This window comes from Hydra vulgaris, chromosome 13 (assembly GCF_038396675.1).
Source record: "Hydra vulgaris chromosome 13, alternate assembly HydraT2T_AEP".
Taxonomy (NCBI): domain Eukaryota; kingdom Metazoa; phylum Cnidaria; class Hydrozoa; order Anthoathecata; family Hydridae; genus Hydra; species Hydra vulgaris.
Window position 1 is genome coordinate 48,912,231 of NC_088932.1, and position 16,678 is coordinate 48,928,908.

At 25.9% G+C, this 16,678-nt stretch overlaps 2 protein-coding genes across 2 annotated transcripts in view; both read right to left on the bottom strand.

Moving 5' to 3' along the window:
• Positions 1 to 6,455, bottom strand: part of LOC100204376 (microsomal glutathione S-transferase 2) — a 29,032-nt gene extending 22,577 nt beyond the window's left edge. The window contains exon 1 of the mRNA XM_065816482.1: positions 6,309 to 6,455. Coding sequence (XP_065672554.1) covers positions 6,309 to 6,378 — 70 coding nt within the window. The 5' untranslated portion in view covers positions 6,379 to 6,455. The remainder of the gene's footprint in view (positions 1 to 6,308) is intronic.
• Positions 6,456 to 6,976: 521 nt separating this feature from the next.
• LOC101237952 (E3 ubiquitin-protein ligase RNF126-B) overlaps positions 6,977 to 16,678 on the bottom strand; it is a 34,206-nt gene continuing 24,504 nt past the window's right edge. Inside the window, exons 10-12 of the mRNA XM_065816481.1 lie at positions 14,875 to 14,968; positions 9,817 to 9,932; positions 6,977 to 7,528 (exon numbers count right to left, since the gene is read on the bottom strand). Of these exons, the coding sequence (XP_065672553.1) occupies positions 7,466 to 7,528; positions 9,817 to 9,932; positions 14,875 to 14,968 (273 nt within the window). The 3' untranslated portion in view covers positions 6,977 to 7,465. The remainder of the gene's footprint in view (positions 7,529 to 9,816; positions 9,933 to 14,874; positions 14,969 to 16,678) is intronic.

Genomic DNA, 16,678 nt, shown 5'->3' on the forward strand with positions numbered 1-16,678 from the left:
CACTTGGTACATACTATGATGAAGCTATGCGAAAATGGATGCGGTCACATATATCACAACCAGTAACAACTTGGCAAGTTGCAGAATTATTTGGTGACGCATATAGTCAGGCAGCATCATTGAGAATTGCTATGAAAGGATTTCAGGCTAGTGGGTTGTGGCCTTTGGACATAAATGTATTCACTGATTCTGATTTTCCAGCCTCTTCATATACTGATGTTGGTCCTTCAAACAATCTTCAGTCATCTGAAAGTATAGATGGGATGACAAAACTATCTACAGATAAATCAAGTGAAAAAAAATAAAAAGGCATGTTTCAGTTTCAACTTTGTCTCTTTTGCCAGTGGTTTCACTTGAAGTAAAAAACAAAAAAAGAAGATCACGAACAACTCAGGCGGCTGATCTTACAAGCTCCCCATATAGACGTGCTCTAGAAATTACACCAAGAATTCAAAAGCACACACTAAATCAAATAGCTTCCAAACAAATTAAAAAATCTACAAAAAAAAAGCTCACACTAAATCCAATAACTGCCAAACTATTGCAAAAACCACAGGAAAGCAAAGTAGCACTTGACTCAATCACCATGGACCAAATGAAATTGAGCACATCAAATAAAATCACCATCGCCACCACAGCACACCACATATCACCACTACCATCCCAAGTGTAGAAGCTGCAAGAAAAAAAGACTTATGAATTGCGAAAAAAGGATTAAATATTTGTTGTAATTTTTATTTGTTATTATATCTTTTAAATATCTTTTATTAAAAAGCTAATCAATTAATTTTTCCTTTGAGCCATAAGTTTTATAGCTGTAATTTATTCAAATATTAGAACTGTTCTAATTAAAGAATATATGTGTTCCATTCAAGGAGACCAGTTGCCTTTATTGGAACAAAATGGTGCCTTGAAAAATTTATAAAATATATACAAAGTTTATATCCAATAAGGGTGCGATCAATAGAGTCGAATCATTAATAAAAGCATAGTAGGGTTGTATATCTATATTATTTAATTCATAAATGTTTTCATAGTTAAGCCATCTTTGGTTAATAAATATTTTTTCCTAAAGTGTTCCAATTAAGGCAACTCTCCCCTATATATATATATATATATATATATATATATATATATATATATATATATATATATATATATATATATATATATATATATATATATATATATATATATATATATATATATATGTATAAATACTTTAGAACAAATTATACTGACTGACATTGCTTTAATTTTTAAACAAGATTGTGCATTAAGGTAAATAATAATTTTGTGGATTGTAGTTTAGATTCTTTGTTAAATTAAAAATAACTTATGTAAATAAATATTGTTTTATATTTTTGATAAACGATTTCTATAAATAAACATATAAAAAGATATGGATTTCATTAAATCCTAAGTTGAAATATAGTCTTTGATTAGAAAAGAGCACAACTTGTAAGATTCTTTTACGTTCATTTATAATTCAGTTGTAACAATAGTAATATTACTGGTAATATGTTTAATGATAATAGTGAAATTGAAATGGATAATATTAGGCTCGAATAAGTTATAAGTGTAAATGCTATTAGGTGATTTCAAAATAATTGTTGCCCAATGAAAGTGATAGATCTAGGCAACATGAAATTAATTGTTGTTGAAATGTAAGAAATGCTGCTCGACAAACAGAAAACTTACTTGCCAGAATTCAGTATCAAGCAGCATTAATGTCTGTTAATTTGATTTTACTTTAGAACAAAGCAAAGAAGACACTTTAGAACAAAGCAAAGTATGAATTTTACTATTTATAGTAACAATTAATAACAGTTTTAAATTTAAATGATTTTAAATTTTTTTATAATTTCATACATAATTATGTTCTTTTTTCTTTTTTTTTAGTTGTCTTTGTCATCACTTGATTAGTTTGCTTAATGTTGAACATGGTTTTAAAATTGTAACTTTAACATGATGTGAAATTTACTATATTAATCATTAGTCAACAGTAAGAGAGAACCTGAAACTTAATGAAGAAATGCTGGAAATTAACTTTTAATCAAGGTAAAAATAATTTTGTTTACTGGTAGCATAATAAAACTAGTTACTACTATTTATTGCGTGTTTATATTTTTTACTTTTTTTAACATGCTGCTTTGAAAACACTTTCTTTCTCTCCCTCTCTTTCTTAGATGAGAGTTAAATGAGAATTAGTACAGGGAGTATTAATAAAACTTATGTAATTACTGAGCTCTTACATATTTTTTTAATACCACAATTGATAATGACCATTTATAAGAAATAATATACGTGTTGCTTGCTATTTTATGATATAATTGTTCAAATTGTTTAAATATAACTGTCCCTAAATTGTTCAATTATAATAAATATTGTAATAAATAAAATCTTTTTAGTTCAAGTATTTTAGTTAATAAAATATCTTACTAAGTTGTGGTGTTATTTGCCAGTGTCAATATGTTACACATATGTTATACTACGCTGTTATAGCTATTTTTTTTATTTTTTATATTTTCTGTTATATTATTATCCTAATTCTACAAACAATGAAATGCAAATAATACTTTTGTAATTAAAAATTGTAATTCTTTTTTTCATTCCTTTTCTTAGGTTTTGACAGGCTTTACTTGACTTTCCTTTTCTGGTACCTGCTGTGTTTTGACAGATTTTAAAAAGAACATAACTGATGTTAATGAAGTCTTTATGTCGTTAACTATAAGCAATGACATTGCTAATAAGGAGTCAAACTTTAAATTATATATATATAGATAAATTTGTATTTAATTTTTTAGACAATATATCAAGTGATTGTGCTTTTATTGTTATTAATGATTTATTTACTAATATCCCGTATTACGGGTTGCTTACTGCTAGTGTATATAAAAAATTAGCAATATACTCAGTAAAACTATGCAATAAACCAAAAAAATCCAAATACTGTTTTGGGATCTCTGTTAGAGTTAATAAAAAAATCCAGCATCTTTTTCTCTATATTTTCAATTTAAAATTGAACTTTAGACAAGCTAATAATGGACAATAAAAAAAATTTAGATCAAACTTTTGGTATATTTCATGAAACAATCTATTTTGGATATTGTGTAAAAACTTTAGCTAAAAAGTTAATTTACGTTCCACAATTATCACACTTCCGAATTCTATTAAACTTGGAAAAAATGAAATACTGACTCATTGGATGCCATCAGATAGCTCATTGGACATCCAATGCTTTGCCTGTGTCCATAGAAATGTCATTAGCTGCACAATTTAGCATTAAAAATCATTTTTGCCAGGCGCCATCATACAACACAGGGGCCATCACATGACATAGGTACCATCACATAACACAGGATTTTTGGATAACTCTTTCAATTCTTGAGGAGCGCCATTTATAGTTTGGGTGGCGACAAACTTAACCCTCTTTTTTATCTTACAAAAAATCTTGTTATGTTAGTTATATTAGTTATATTATATATTAGTTATAGTTTTTTGATGTAAATAGTGATGGCAAATGCATAAGTCTGGACTACAGCTATGTGTTTTATGCATTATTGAGTATACCATTCTGTAGTTTATATTAAACCCTTGTAACATAAAAAGCAGTTTTTTAAATATCCAAAATGAATGCTCCCATTAACAAGAACATTCCACTATTATTTTACTTGTTAACCCATATTTTAAACTTTTACTTAGCTCCATACATAAACTTTGTTTAATTGAGGACAATTTGAATTGAAATTAGATTTGATTAACTAAACATGTCCAAAATTCAATTCCTAACATAGCCATCATTTAAAAGCTGTCAAATAGCATAGCTTGACAGCTTAGTAAATATATAAAATATTTCTTTTTGGTAATTATGATAAATTTGAAATAACATCTAATAGTTGAAATTGCATGAATACAAATTGTATTTGTTTGTGAATTGCTTCCCTTTAAACTTCCTTTTCTTACTTTTTTACTTGCAAACTTCATTCTTTTTTTTAAAAAAAAGTTTTGTATATATGCGGAAAAGAGAAAATAAAACTGTTGTTATGGGTTTTGTTAAGGATGATATTTTTGGCTATGTTCAAATAAATAAGAAATACATGTTTTTGTTATTTTATTTAAAAAATTTTTGTCAGACTAAGATTTCACACTCATTTTTACACATGAAACATGAAAAACCAAAAAATTTAAAATTTTTTTATTTTCAGCCATTTTAAAGAGGCTGAGCCTCCTTAAAAGCAACTGTTAATAATTTCTCTCCAATGGTTCTACAGACAGTTACAATTATGGTTGTTCAAGCTGCAGGAGTAGATATGGAAGCTATCAAATCAAGCCTCTCAACAGCAGCAAGAAGCATGAAAAAATAAAAAATAAAATTGCAAATATTGTCGAAAAAGATATTAAAAAAAAAAAAAGTCTATTTATCAGAGTTCTTGTGTATAATTCATATTGAAAACTATATTTGAGACAGTTAAAGGAAAAAAAATACAATTTCAGCAATATATTAGGTAAACACATTCTCCAACTTGCTTGTAGACACCATGTCACAGAGCGGAGAATATGCCATTTTCATATAAATGTTACTCATGAAGAAAAGGTAGAACCGGAAATCCTTTTTTTTTAAAAGCTTGAGAAATAAATTTAAAGATCCGGAGTTTCAATACAATCTTGAAGACATAGTAAGGTTTGATTGGTCATTAAAGGTAGGGACTGTTGTGTAGAAAGCAGCAACAGATGCACTTGAGTATTGGAAGAACTACATTAAAAAAAAAAAACATTGTTAGAGAAGATAGAAAAGAACTAGCTAGTTATTATTTATCTATTGAAATCAGGAGTTGTTAAAATTAAAAAACATGGTGCAGTTCACCATGCACAATTTTTTTGTTCAGCACTTTGTTAAACTAAGTTACAGCTACTATCTAAACAAATAGATTTTTCAATAGCTGACCAAGAATTGAAAACTCAATTAGAACAAATTTTTGAGTTTGTTTATTGTTTTTATACACCATGGTACTTGCAAAGCCCGATCCTATTAAAGCACCATATCTTGATATTATAGCTCTATAGCAAATGACATAAAGATGTTTGCCCAGCAAAAGAAGCTGTAGAGGAAGTTATGTCAATAATAAAACATTCTTGATACTTAGACTCAACTTTGTTATCTCCTAGATTATAGCATTTCAGATAAAGATAAAATGTTATTTTCAAAATCAATTTTATTCTACAAAATGCCATCTTTAAATGCATTTGATTACAAGATAAAAAATAAGCCACGGGTGGATATTAAAGAAAAAATTAATCTAAACAGAATGAAAGATAATAATCCACCTAATTTGGCGGTATTAGTTGATGAGTATTTATACTTTATGTTTGAAGTAAATGGCTTTACAAAAAAAAAGAATTTGCGATTGGTTATCGCTTCCTACATCCTATTGACACACTCAACCATATTACAATTAGTTTTTAACTTACTAAAAAACTTTGGTTGTTGCAAACAATCACACAGAAAGAAATGTGGATATAATGCAGGAGTTTATCCATAGATACATTAGGTAAGAAGAAAAACAGATTTAACTTGTAACAATAGATAAAGTTGGTTACTCCATCAAAGATCCTGGAAAAAGCTTAGGAAAGATGACAAAAAGGAGCATTGGTTTACAAAACATTATTGAAGAAAGGCATAAATGACTAAAAAATTTTTACTTTCTTTTGTTGTTTTGAAATCAAAACCCAGTTTTGATTTCAATTTACAAGAACAACTTTAAACATCTTAGTCAATTTTCAAAAGAAGGCGTGGCAGGAGTGAGTGTGTGGGAGAGGGTGAGGGGAAGGTTAAACATCCTAACATCACCATCAAGTACATAATTAATTAAAGAAACAAGCAAGTCACCAAACTTTTAATTATATTTTTCCCAAAATAAATCTCAAATAAATTTATATTTCAAAAGATTTTTCAATATAACTACAAAACGCACTAAGTTTGAGACTTTGTTGAGGTTTTGAATGAAAAATACTCAGTAATAAAGCCAATGGAAAAATACGTTTGATTTTAAATGCAAAGTATATGTACTTTAGGCTCATTTTTTTAGAATCTTAGCATTACAGGTTTACATTTAATTCTCAACATCATGAAAAACCAATTTTGACCAAAAAATTGACCTTTTTTTTTTAAATAAACAATAATATCCTTGAAAAATAGCCTTGTAGAAGACACTAAAATAATCAAAAAAAGTTGGGTAAGTTTTTAAATGTATTGTTATATATTTATACTTAAATAAAAAACTTAAATTATTCAGCATAGTACTTACCCATTTGTAAACTACTAACTGATGTTATTATACATGGTCCAATAATGTCTTCAAACTGAATTGCAACCATTGTTTTTTATCTCTAAACATCAAGATACAATAATAATATTCACATTGCGTAAGTTTTTAAGGTGAATAATAGCAGATTGCTTTACTAAATATAAATCTCTCTATGAGATAACTTAATGTAAAAAAACCATTGTAATAAATGTTACACACGACAACCTCAAAATATCCCAGAATTCATATACTATCTAACTTTATAAGATCTTTTGTAAGAATTAAAGTTAAAGGTTTAACTTCAATGTTCTTCATTGATTTTAGTAGTTATTTAAAATATTAAATAACTGCAAACATGTTAGGATTAAAAAACATAAAAAACAAATATATACATTAGAATTTTCATATTTTATTTATTATCTATATTTTATTCATATTTACTTATTATCTACTAGTTCTATTTTTGTTATTTTTATTTTGTTTTTTTAATTTTACCAGCTTACTAGAAATCAATTTAAAATAAATAAATAAATTTAAGAAACAGTTCTTTTATTTTTATTTTACTTAAAGGTAACTAAATAAATTTATAAATATTAAAGCAACAGCTTAATAAAATTTAAAAAAATTATGAAATGCCTGAGATGTTTTAATTAAATGAAAACATCACAAATTAATTAATAAAACATTTTTATATAAAGTTTGCATTATAAATATTTTTTGCCTTATATAAGATTGCCAAGGTCACTAAAAATACAGTAAAATACAGCAAATTAAAATTTGTCCAACAAAAATTATAGAACACAAAAAAAAAAAAAAAAAAAAAAACCACAACAAAATAGTACATTTAAATGAAGTTTATTTAAGAAAATTATTAAAATAAGAAGAAAAGCCTCGAAAGAGTTTTCAAAACTGATTTTGAATTGCATGAATTAATTGTAACCTGGTACTAAATCTGGCATAAAAATAAATTTCTATTTTGTAGCAATAAAAAATAAACACGAATCTAAAAAGTCATTGTACTTTCACTTCAACCTAAACGCCCTCTGCTTAAAAGTTTCTTTATTGGTTTTGATCAATAAATGCTTTTCATTGCCAAGTTATGATCAATTGAAATTATCAATAACGATAATATTTAATATGAAAATCGTTAACACCAATTATCCTTCTGCTTTCGGTCGTTGACCATCCAAATTACACCGACAAATAGGACAAGAATCATGCTTAAACAAATAAAGAGTCAATTTAAATAATTTAAAAAAAATTCTTAATAACTATTCTTAATACCAATAACAACAACTATTATTATAATATCAAAATTTTATTAAAATTTTTAAAATGAAAATTATATTTTTTAAAAAAATTTCTAAAAAAAGTTTATAAAAAGAATAATTTATAAATCATCTTTTTATATAATATTAAAAAACTATAATAATTTATATAATGTTAAAAAAACTATACCTTTTATGCCATAAAATCTAAAATATTTATATAAAATGGTTATTATTTTTTAAATTTCTATAAATTTTGCTTTTTTGAGACCCAAGTTGACATAGTTTTAAAGATTATTTGGGACCCATCTGAGGTTTAATGATGTTGGGCTACCTCTAAAAATAATTTTTATAATTATCATTTATTATATAGATCACCTTCAAGGAGTAGGAGCAAATATTATTTTCTTTATTACTATTTGCAATTTTCTTTTTCATTGAAATAACTGATGAATTCAAGCCCACATTTTAAAACTTAAAATAAGCGAAAAATATAAGGACCCTCAATGTAGCAGCACTCCCTTGCGACAGCAGGCTAAAGTCGATGTATGTACTGAAGCCCCAGGCAGCAGACTATTTCAGTGTGACGTTAGAGATGTTATCTAAACACGCTTTCATAGTTTTATATATATATATATATAATATATATATATATATATATATATATATATATATATATAAATCTATATAATTTATATATCTATATATATATATCTATCTATCTATCTTTATATATATATATATATATATATATATATATATATATATATATATATATATATATATATATATATATATATATATATATATATATATCTATATATATATTTATATATATATATATATAAATATATATATTTATATTATATCAGTTCTGGACAGGACAGGTGCGCGATCGCACTCCAATCTTGACTGCGCATGTAATTTTTTTTTTTTTTGAAAGCTTGATAATTTTTTTTTTTTTTCCCTTGATAACGGCTTTTTAGATAATTAAAAAAGCCCTGAAAAAAACCGATAATGGAAAAAAAAAAATTTAAACAGGCTAAATTATATAAAAAAGAAATCTAAACAAAAGAGAAATTAAAAATAAAATAAAATCTATAACTCTAAAAAAAACCCACTAATACAAATATGAAAAACTAAAACTCTATTTTTATTTATGTTTTGCAATTACGTTGAAGTTGAACTAATCGTTGGTTTAACGAGTTTCCAACTGATTTCATTTCTATAAGGAGAACAGCAATTAAATCTTTTGTTCTTTTTTTTTAATGTGTAAATAAAAATAATTATATGATTATTTTTTTTTTATTTATATATTTTTATATATCGATCAAAAAAAAGAATACATAAACAAATAAAAACAACAATAATATAAACAATTTTAATTAAACATTAAAAAAAATAAAAAGATTTTTAAAATTCTCCTCACACAGTTATTAACCTTTTAAAACCAACGTGACGAACTATAAAACTTTGATCTTTTTCTAATGCTTTTATAATATTAGGAAAACTCTTTTAAATAAAAAAAATCTAATTATCTTTTAACAAAAAACTTTTATTCAATCATCAAAAAGTATTTATTAAAAAAGTTTATTGAAACGCATTTGTTATCGTCATTGCTTATTATATTAAGAATACAAATTGTTTTAAAAATATCACACTCATTATTAAAAAAATATTTTTGAAATAAGTTTTATTTTAATTTTCTATGATAATTTATTTAATGGCGTTTTAAAACTTTATTTGAAAGCGTTTAGCTTAGTGTAAATAAATTTTATTAGAAATTTTACATAGAATAACAAAAAAAAAAAAAAAAAAATAACTGTTATGTTTTCGACTATTAATATTACGGTTCATCAAAAAGTTTATGAAAAAAAATTGTTTTCGTTGTTGGTTATAAAATTTATTGTACAAAGTTTTTAAAAAACATTCATACATTATTACCTTATACTTTATTTAGCCCATTTTTTAAACGTTTTCAAAATTTTAGCCGTGGTTAAGTTGTCACAAAAAATTTATAAATGCGTGGTCAGGAATAGTGTGCGATCGCACGCCTTTCCTGTCCACGACTGACAATATCGTACACCCAGATCAAGGGTGCCTTAAGTAAAAAATTACTCTTAGTTGGAAAAAATATTAAAAACTTAAAACTTCAACCCTGATTTTCTCAGTTTGACACTTTTTGACTTGTATATATATATATATATATATATATATGTATGCATATATATAATATCTACCATTTCTAGCCATGGATCAACACATTGTGAATGAAAAACATGACAGCAAGGTAACTTTTTAACAGTATCTCCTACATTATATTCATCTTTGCATACTGCACACTCCAAATTTTCATCTAAAGCAACAAAATATAATTTAAAAAGTAATATTCACAATAATAATAATAATAAACATCTTACAATGTTTAAAAATAATAATTAACAATAACTAACAAGAAAAAAAGTAATATTAATGATAAGTTATAATATTTATATATTATTAACAAAATGTTTTGTATAAAAAGTATTTATTATTTGTATGTGTATATGTAATTGATAACTTTATTTTTTTGGCATTGAAAATAATAGTGCTTGAATGAGCTAAAACCAAACAAATAAAGAACTAGACTTTGGGACTTCACATCCACATGACTCCATGATGTGGAGTCATGTGCATGTGCACTTAACATTACATAAACAAGTTTGTTAACAACAAATTTGTTTTTCTTGTTTTATTATTTTTAATTTGAGATTGTTATCACAATTTACATAAGAAAGTTTGTCAAAAAAAAAATTTTTTTTTTGTTATTCACCTCCTCAAGGCCAAGAAGGCCACTACAGATGAGGAGGGTACTTAATAGTGGTTATAAACCTCTCTCAACTCTATAACTCCGAAACACGAACCTCGATGAACAAGGCCGCTGCGCAGAGAAACAAGTAGACAAAATACTTCAAGTAAGTGGTACTGATTTTTGTTGGATTGTTTTGTTTTGAATATTATAAATACTAGCAGGAGGCAACCCGTAAGTTACTTTTTATTGTACAGTAGATCAACACTTTTTATATCATATCATCAAAAAAATATAAGTGTTTTACAAATTTGGGTTGGGTTTTGGCTATTTGTAGTGAATCCTTTTTTTATCATATTTTTTTATCATTAAAATTTATCATATATATATATATATATTAATTCCTAAAACTCAGTTTTATATGTTCTGAGGCCAGCTGGTAGTCAGGTTTCCCGAACTCTGTGGTAGCTTTCAGAGAGGTTGATTAGGTCAACAAATATTAAAATTTTGTCAAAACTTTTAAAGATATAGGTCTCTTTATATCTATTGATTGAAATATTAAAATTCATCTGGTCTTAGTCTTATTGTTGAACTTTAAAAAGCTCATTCTAAACATACTGGACGCCGGATAATATACGTGTTGTATACATGCTGATTCCAACCACTCTTCAAGCAAATTGAAAAACTTTTCAGAAACCATTATATTTAAAAAATATTAGTGAGGTATCGATGGCAAAGGCTCATGCTGTTCTTTTTCAAATATTTGCATTGTTTAAAAAGAGCAATTACAACTACAAAATACTTTGCTCTAAATATTTTTTAGTCGGCTTTGATGATACTTTGATAACAGATACAAAATATTTGTTGGTCAGCCATGGTGGTAAAAATAATTTTATTCAATTTAATTTGCATTTTATCATACTTGAAGAAACCACAACTGGAATAATAATTATTTTATCACGTTTTGTCAACTTGTTTATACCAGTCATAAGATTTATCATGAAAATTTAAAAATCAAAGTTGTCTGTTGTCTAGAAATCATAGCCTAAAAATACAAAAATTTTAAAAAAGTACAAATTTTAAGAGACCGCCACGGTCTCTTAAAGTTTGTACTCTTGGCTAGGTTGGTTTCAATAGTCACTATTGAAGCTAACCTGGCCACATGGAATTTTTTACACCAAATGATAGCTGTGGGTCTAATCTTCAATTAAAAAATAAATTTGTGTGTGGTCTCATTGGTATCTCAAAAAATCAGCCATGAAAAATATATTATGAAAAAAACAAAAAATTTTAACTTGAAATAAATTTATAAAAATGAAGACTGCCGTATACAAAAAAAAAATTATTTGCTATCTTAACTTACTCTCTAAAAAAATCAATTTATAAAATGAACAAAATCTGAATATTTTCATAATATTTACAATTACAATATATAATCATTCATTTACCTCTGTAGCTGGCCATTTGAAACAATGGCCAGCTACAGTTTTTGCCACATGCTGCACCACATAATTTATGCACTAAACTTCTTTATATCATTAATTCGACGCATGTGCAACGAATTCTATACTCTTAATTACTTTCAATGACTATGCACAAAATAACCTTATTTGATGAAATCAATTATTTAAATTTTAATGGTAGAGAAGCACTTGAAAATTTATTGTAGACACACAAGAAAATTGACACTCGCATATACTGTAAACATTAAAAATTAATTTAATTATTCTTGTTTTTAACTAACATCCTTCATATAAGTTTTTGGTGAACTAAATTAAATTTAATGAATGAATTTAAAACCAAGAATTAACGCTATTCTCATCAATCTGAATAGTAAAATAAATAAACTGCACTTGAATAAAACAATGTTTCACTTATAAATACACAATACCTTTCCAGTCATTATGTAAACACAGTATTACAAAAGACCTGAATAAAAAAATTAACCTTTATTACTATGACTAGTCACAAAATGCTAATATGTTGCACACCCACCCAAGTGTCACCCAGTTGGCCAAGTGTCATCCAGTTGGCCAAGCGAATATAAAATGGGCCTGAATAAACAAGTGATCTGATAATAGAAACAATTCACTGATAATAAAAAAAAAAGCATATCTGAAAATCAGAGAGTTTTTTGTTGCTGTCAATTTACTATCTATGTTAGTATTAGATTTTAAATGATGATATAATATATTATAATATAACATTCACTTGTTCTTTTATTGTCATTTCATATTCATTTTCTTGAATGTTACCGTCACCATTTTTACCCCTATTTTTATTAGGTTGTGTTTGTTATTTAGCTCTTCCTCATCAATAGGCTGATTGGTTTCATTGTTTTGCATTGATGTTTCTCCGGTTTTTTCAAAGCTCCTTTTTTGTACTTTTTGGCCCATCTTTTAACAGAGACTCCTGTCAATAAATGATGCTCTACATCCACTCTCTCAACAGAAAATAAGGTTGCATAGTTGTATTTCTTCTCTTGCTTTTTACTTTTTTAGATTTTTCTTGTTTATTAGAAGTTTATCTGTTAGACTATATGGAAGAATGATTTGGTAGTCAGATACAAATGTAGTACCACTACCTGATTGATCAACACCTTTTCCAATATCACAATGCTTTATCACCACTAATTTGTAATATTGACACTTTTGAATTACTAAGACTATTTCCATAGTGTAATGCTGTATAAAGGCCTTCTGGTGTAGTCAAGGCATTGCCTACATCAATGAAAGTGTTTATGATGTTTTTTGCAGCCAAGAAACTCAATGCAATAATAAAAGATTTTCACAAAGTTTGAAAGCAGTTCAAAAATAAAACAAAGATTTTCTCTTTGGAAAGAGTGGCATACCAATGCCACTCTTTCCAAAGTCGCTTTTTTGACTTTACATGAATATAACCAGTATTATTTTTTTGGCTGAAGTCTTTTAACGAAAAACATGTTTTTTTATCCAGATTTGCCAAACATTTACTTTTAACTTTTTCCTGCTGTGCATCTCAAAATCTTTAATATAATTAAAAAAATTACTTATTCCAATTGATGTGTTGTGGAACATATCTTTATCATCTCCAACTTTTAATGCATTTAGAACTGTTTGAGTAGAGTTAAATCAAACAATCAGCACATACTAATATATTAATAATTATCACCTATATTTGCAAAACTATGCAAATGATGTTAAATGTGAATGCACTTCTAAATAAGGATCAGCACAATGAATAGGATAGTGTGCATTTAAGGAACATTTCCTGTGTTCCAGAGAATCTGATAACTCTTTGTCGCATGACCTGCGCTTTGCCATATACTTCAATATATCAAAACCATTCATGCCAGATGTGACATCATTTAGCACTGCTTAGCACTTTTATTGTGATGGCTTGATTGATATTATTTTATTTGAAATCATACTAAACTTTTATTGCATAATTAGCAATTCATTTTTATTTAATTTCTTTAATAACAATACACCAAGGAAGTTTTAAAGGCAATTAAAAACTAAAATCTAATAACTTGTTAAATAGTTTCCTCAGTATAAAAGTACAATCAGATAAAAACAAAATATCAGATAATTTTGGGGTTCAATCAATATTTAGATAATGAATTAGGGTTCATAGGAAATATAGTACATAGGAAATATACTTTTTGAAAGCAATCAGAAACAATTATAATATGATATCCTTTATTGTATCTGTATCCTTACAAAATGCATGAAAATTGGTGTTTTTTGATATTTTGTTCATTGTTCTAATTGATTGTTCATTGTTCTAATTGATTGTTCATAGTTCTCATTGATTTTAATAGAGAATAAGTTAAGATTGCACTTAAATATCACATAAAAGAAAAGTAAAATAAAAAAATAAAAAAAATTAGTACAATGCTGTTTTTGATGTTTTACAACTTATTAAATATTTTATACGCATATTCCAAGTTAACTTTTTTTATAATTCTTTTGGCTTCAGTATTTATAGCCGTCTAAAGTTGGAACTGCTTTTTCAAAAATGTGTTTTTCACTGTTGATTATTTAAGATGCCAATGCAAACATGGGCAATTTTATTTTTTTAAAGGATAATTAGTCCCTCAGCTAACATATGGTATAAAATGATTGTTGACTTGTTGGATTGTTGTCATGTTGGCTTTAATAGTTACGGCCACTCAAAGTTCATTTTTTTTTACAATTTTCATACTTTTAGACTATGATTTCTAGACAATAGACATAATATTCTGGTATTGCTTTATAATGACATAAAAAAAGCAAAATAAGAAAATTGACAAAAATGCTTCCAATTTTCAAAGTATCGCTATGAGTGAACAACAAATATTTAGAACAAAATATTTTGTATTTGTCATTGCAATGTGAAAAAGTATGACTGAATAAGTAAAAACAACAAATAAACTTAAGTTTTGTTTTACAACTCTTAGGCATTGCTTTTAAAACTATTGATTGCCTTAAGCAATGCTAAAAAAAGTGTTATATATTGATTATATTAACTACTTAAAAAAGAAACTTACCAACATCAGTTTGTGTGATAATATTTACAGGTATTGAATCAATTTTGGTTTTATCAGCTGGTGCTGGGCCTGTTCGATCAATTTGATTTAGCAACTGTAAAAAGAAAATCATAAACAAGACAAAAAGAAATTTTAAAACTGTTTTATTCTACAAATTATAATTAAAATAATTCTTAAAAAACATTTTAAAGCATATTTTAAAAATTCAAAAGAAATTAGAGATGGTAAAAAAGAAAACATGGTGAAAAAGAAAATGATGACAATACAACTATTTTACGTTGAAGATAACATAATATTGAAAAATTGTATACAATCTAAAAGAATATCCAAGTTATTCAATTATATTAACAACTATCTATTGAAAATTCAATCTGTTTGACTTGTACCATTTCCAAGTTTGTTTTCTTCAATAGTCTTTAGTCTTATATGCAAGATTTCATACAAAAAGGAGCAACTACAAACTCTAGTTCAATTGTAATTTTTTCTAATTTAAAGTTAAGTTCTTGTCTTATCTTTCACTAATGGTTAGTTTTTTTTGAATAGAGTTGGTTTCTTTGGTTTGAACTTTCTTTAATTGAACTTTTCAAAAAAATAAGTAACAGATATTCAGATCAAAGCACAGATCAAAACACAATCTGAATACCCACAGTTTTTGAATCGATTTAATCTTTCATTTCTAAGTAAATAATAAGTAAACACAAGACTATAATCACAAAACTCAAGTTTATATGTTTTAAAACTTATTTTGGACATCAAAAACATGTCATTAATTCACTGGGTAGGGTAAGTGATAAAAAAAAGTTAAATAAAAATGGTTTGCTTTAAGATACCAATATCTTACACAAAATTTAACACTAGTTGAATGACAAAATTAGTTGAATAACAATAATATACAGATACAATTTTATTTCTTAAAAAATTGCATTCACAATACCATAAAAATATAAATTTGTACAAATATTGATTATCCTTGCATTGTTATGTTGCTCTAGAGCTTTCTTAATGTTATATTTGATCACATGATCAAGACTTATTTATTTTAATTGGTTAATGAACCTGAATATAATCACAATTATTTCATAAAAGAAAACAATAAATTATAAACTTATAATAATAAATTTCAATAAAAATAAAAAACTTATTCAATGCATGAAATAACATAATAACATATAATTGATAATAAATAATTTCATTATTTTTGTGATATATAAATTTAAAGGTTGTGGTGGATTCAGTGGAATGACTAATAATTTTTCTATGCCACTGATCAATATATCTTTTTTTAACAAGAAAATTACAGGATATTTTCTTAATAACAATTCCTTACCATGCAATAACTGTCAGCATTGCTGTGAATCACAACAAACAATTTTTTGATTTTTATTTTAAAGTTGTTATTACTAAGATACAGTCATGTGATATTGAAATGGAAATATATTTAAAAAGCAATATTTTTTTTATTCTTATTTTATTTATTCTTTTTGTTTTTCTTAAATGTTCAATTTGATGACCCTTGTTATTATAGACAAGTTTACAACCTTTAGACCAGGATATCAATGCTTTATTTATAAGTTCTTGAAGGATTTTCCTCCATATACCTTTTATATTCCAAATATAAAAGCCCTGTAATATTTTTTGTCTTTCGTTTTTTTAATTGATTTAACATATAACCCAATGTAAAAAAGTCCATAGGTGTGCTATCTGGTGAGTTTGGTGTCCACATTTCAGGATGAATAAATTTGATTTTTTGGTCAATTAAAAATTTAATGGTCATTTTCGGAGTGACTAGGTGCGGAGTCTTGAT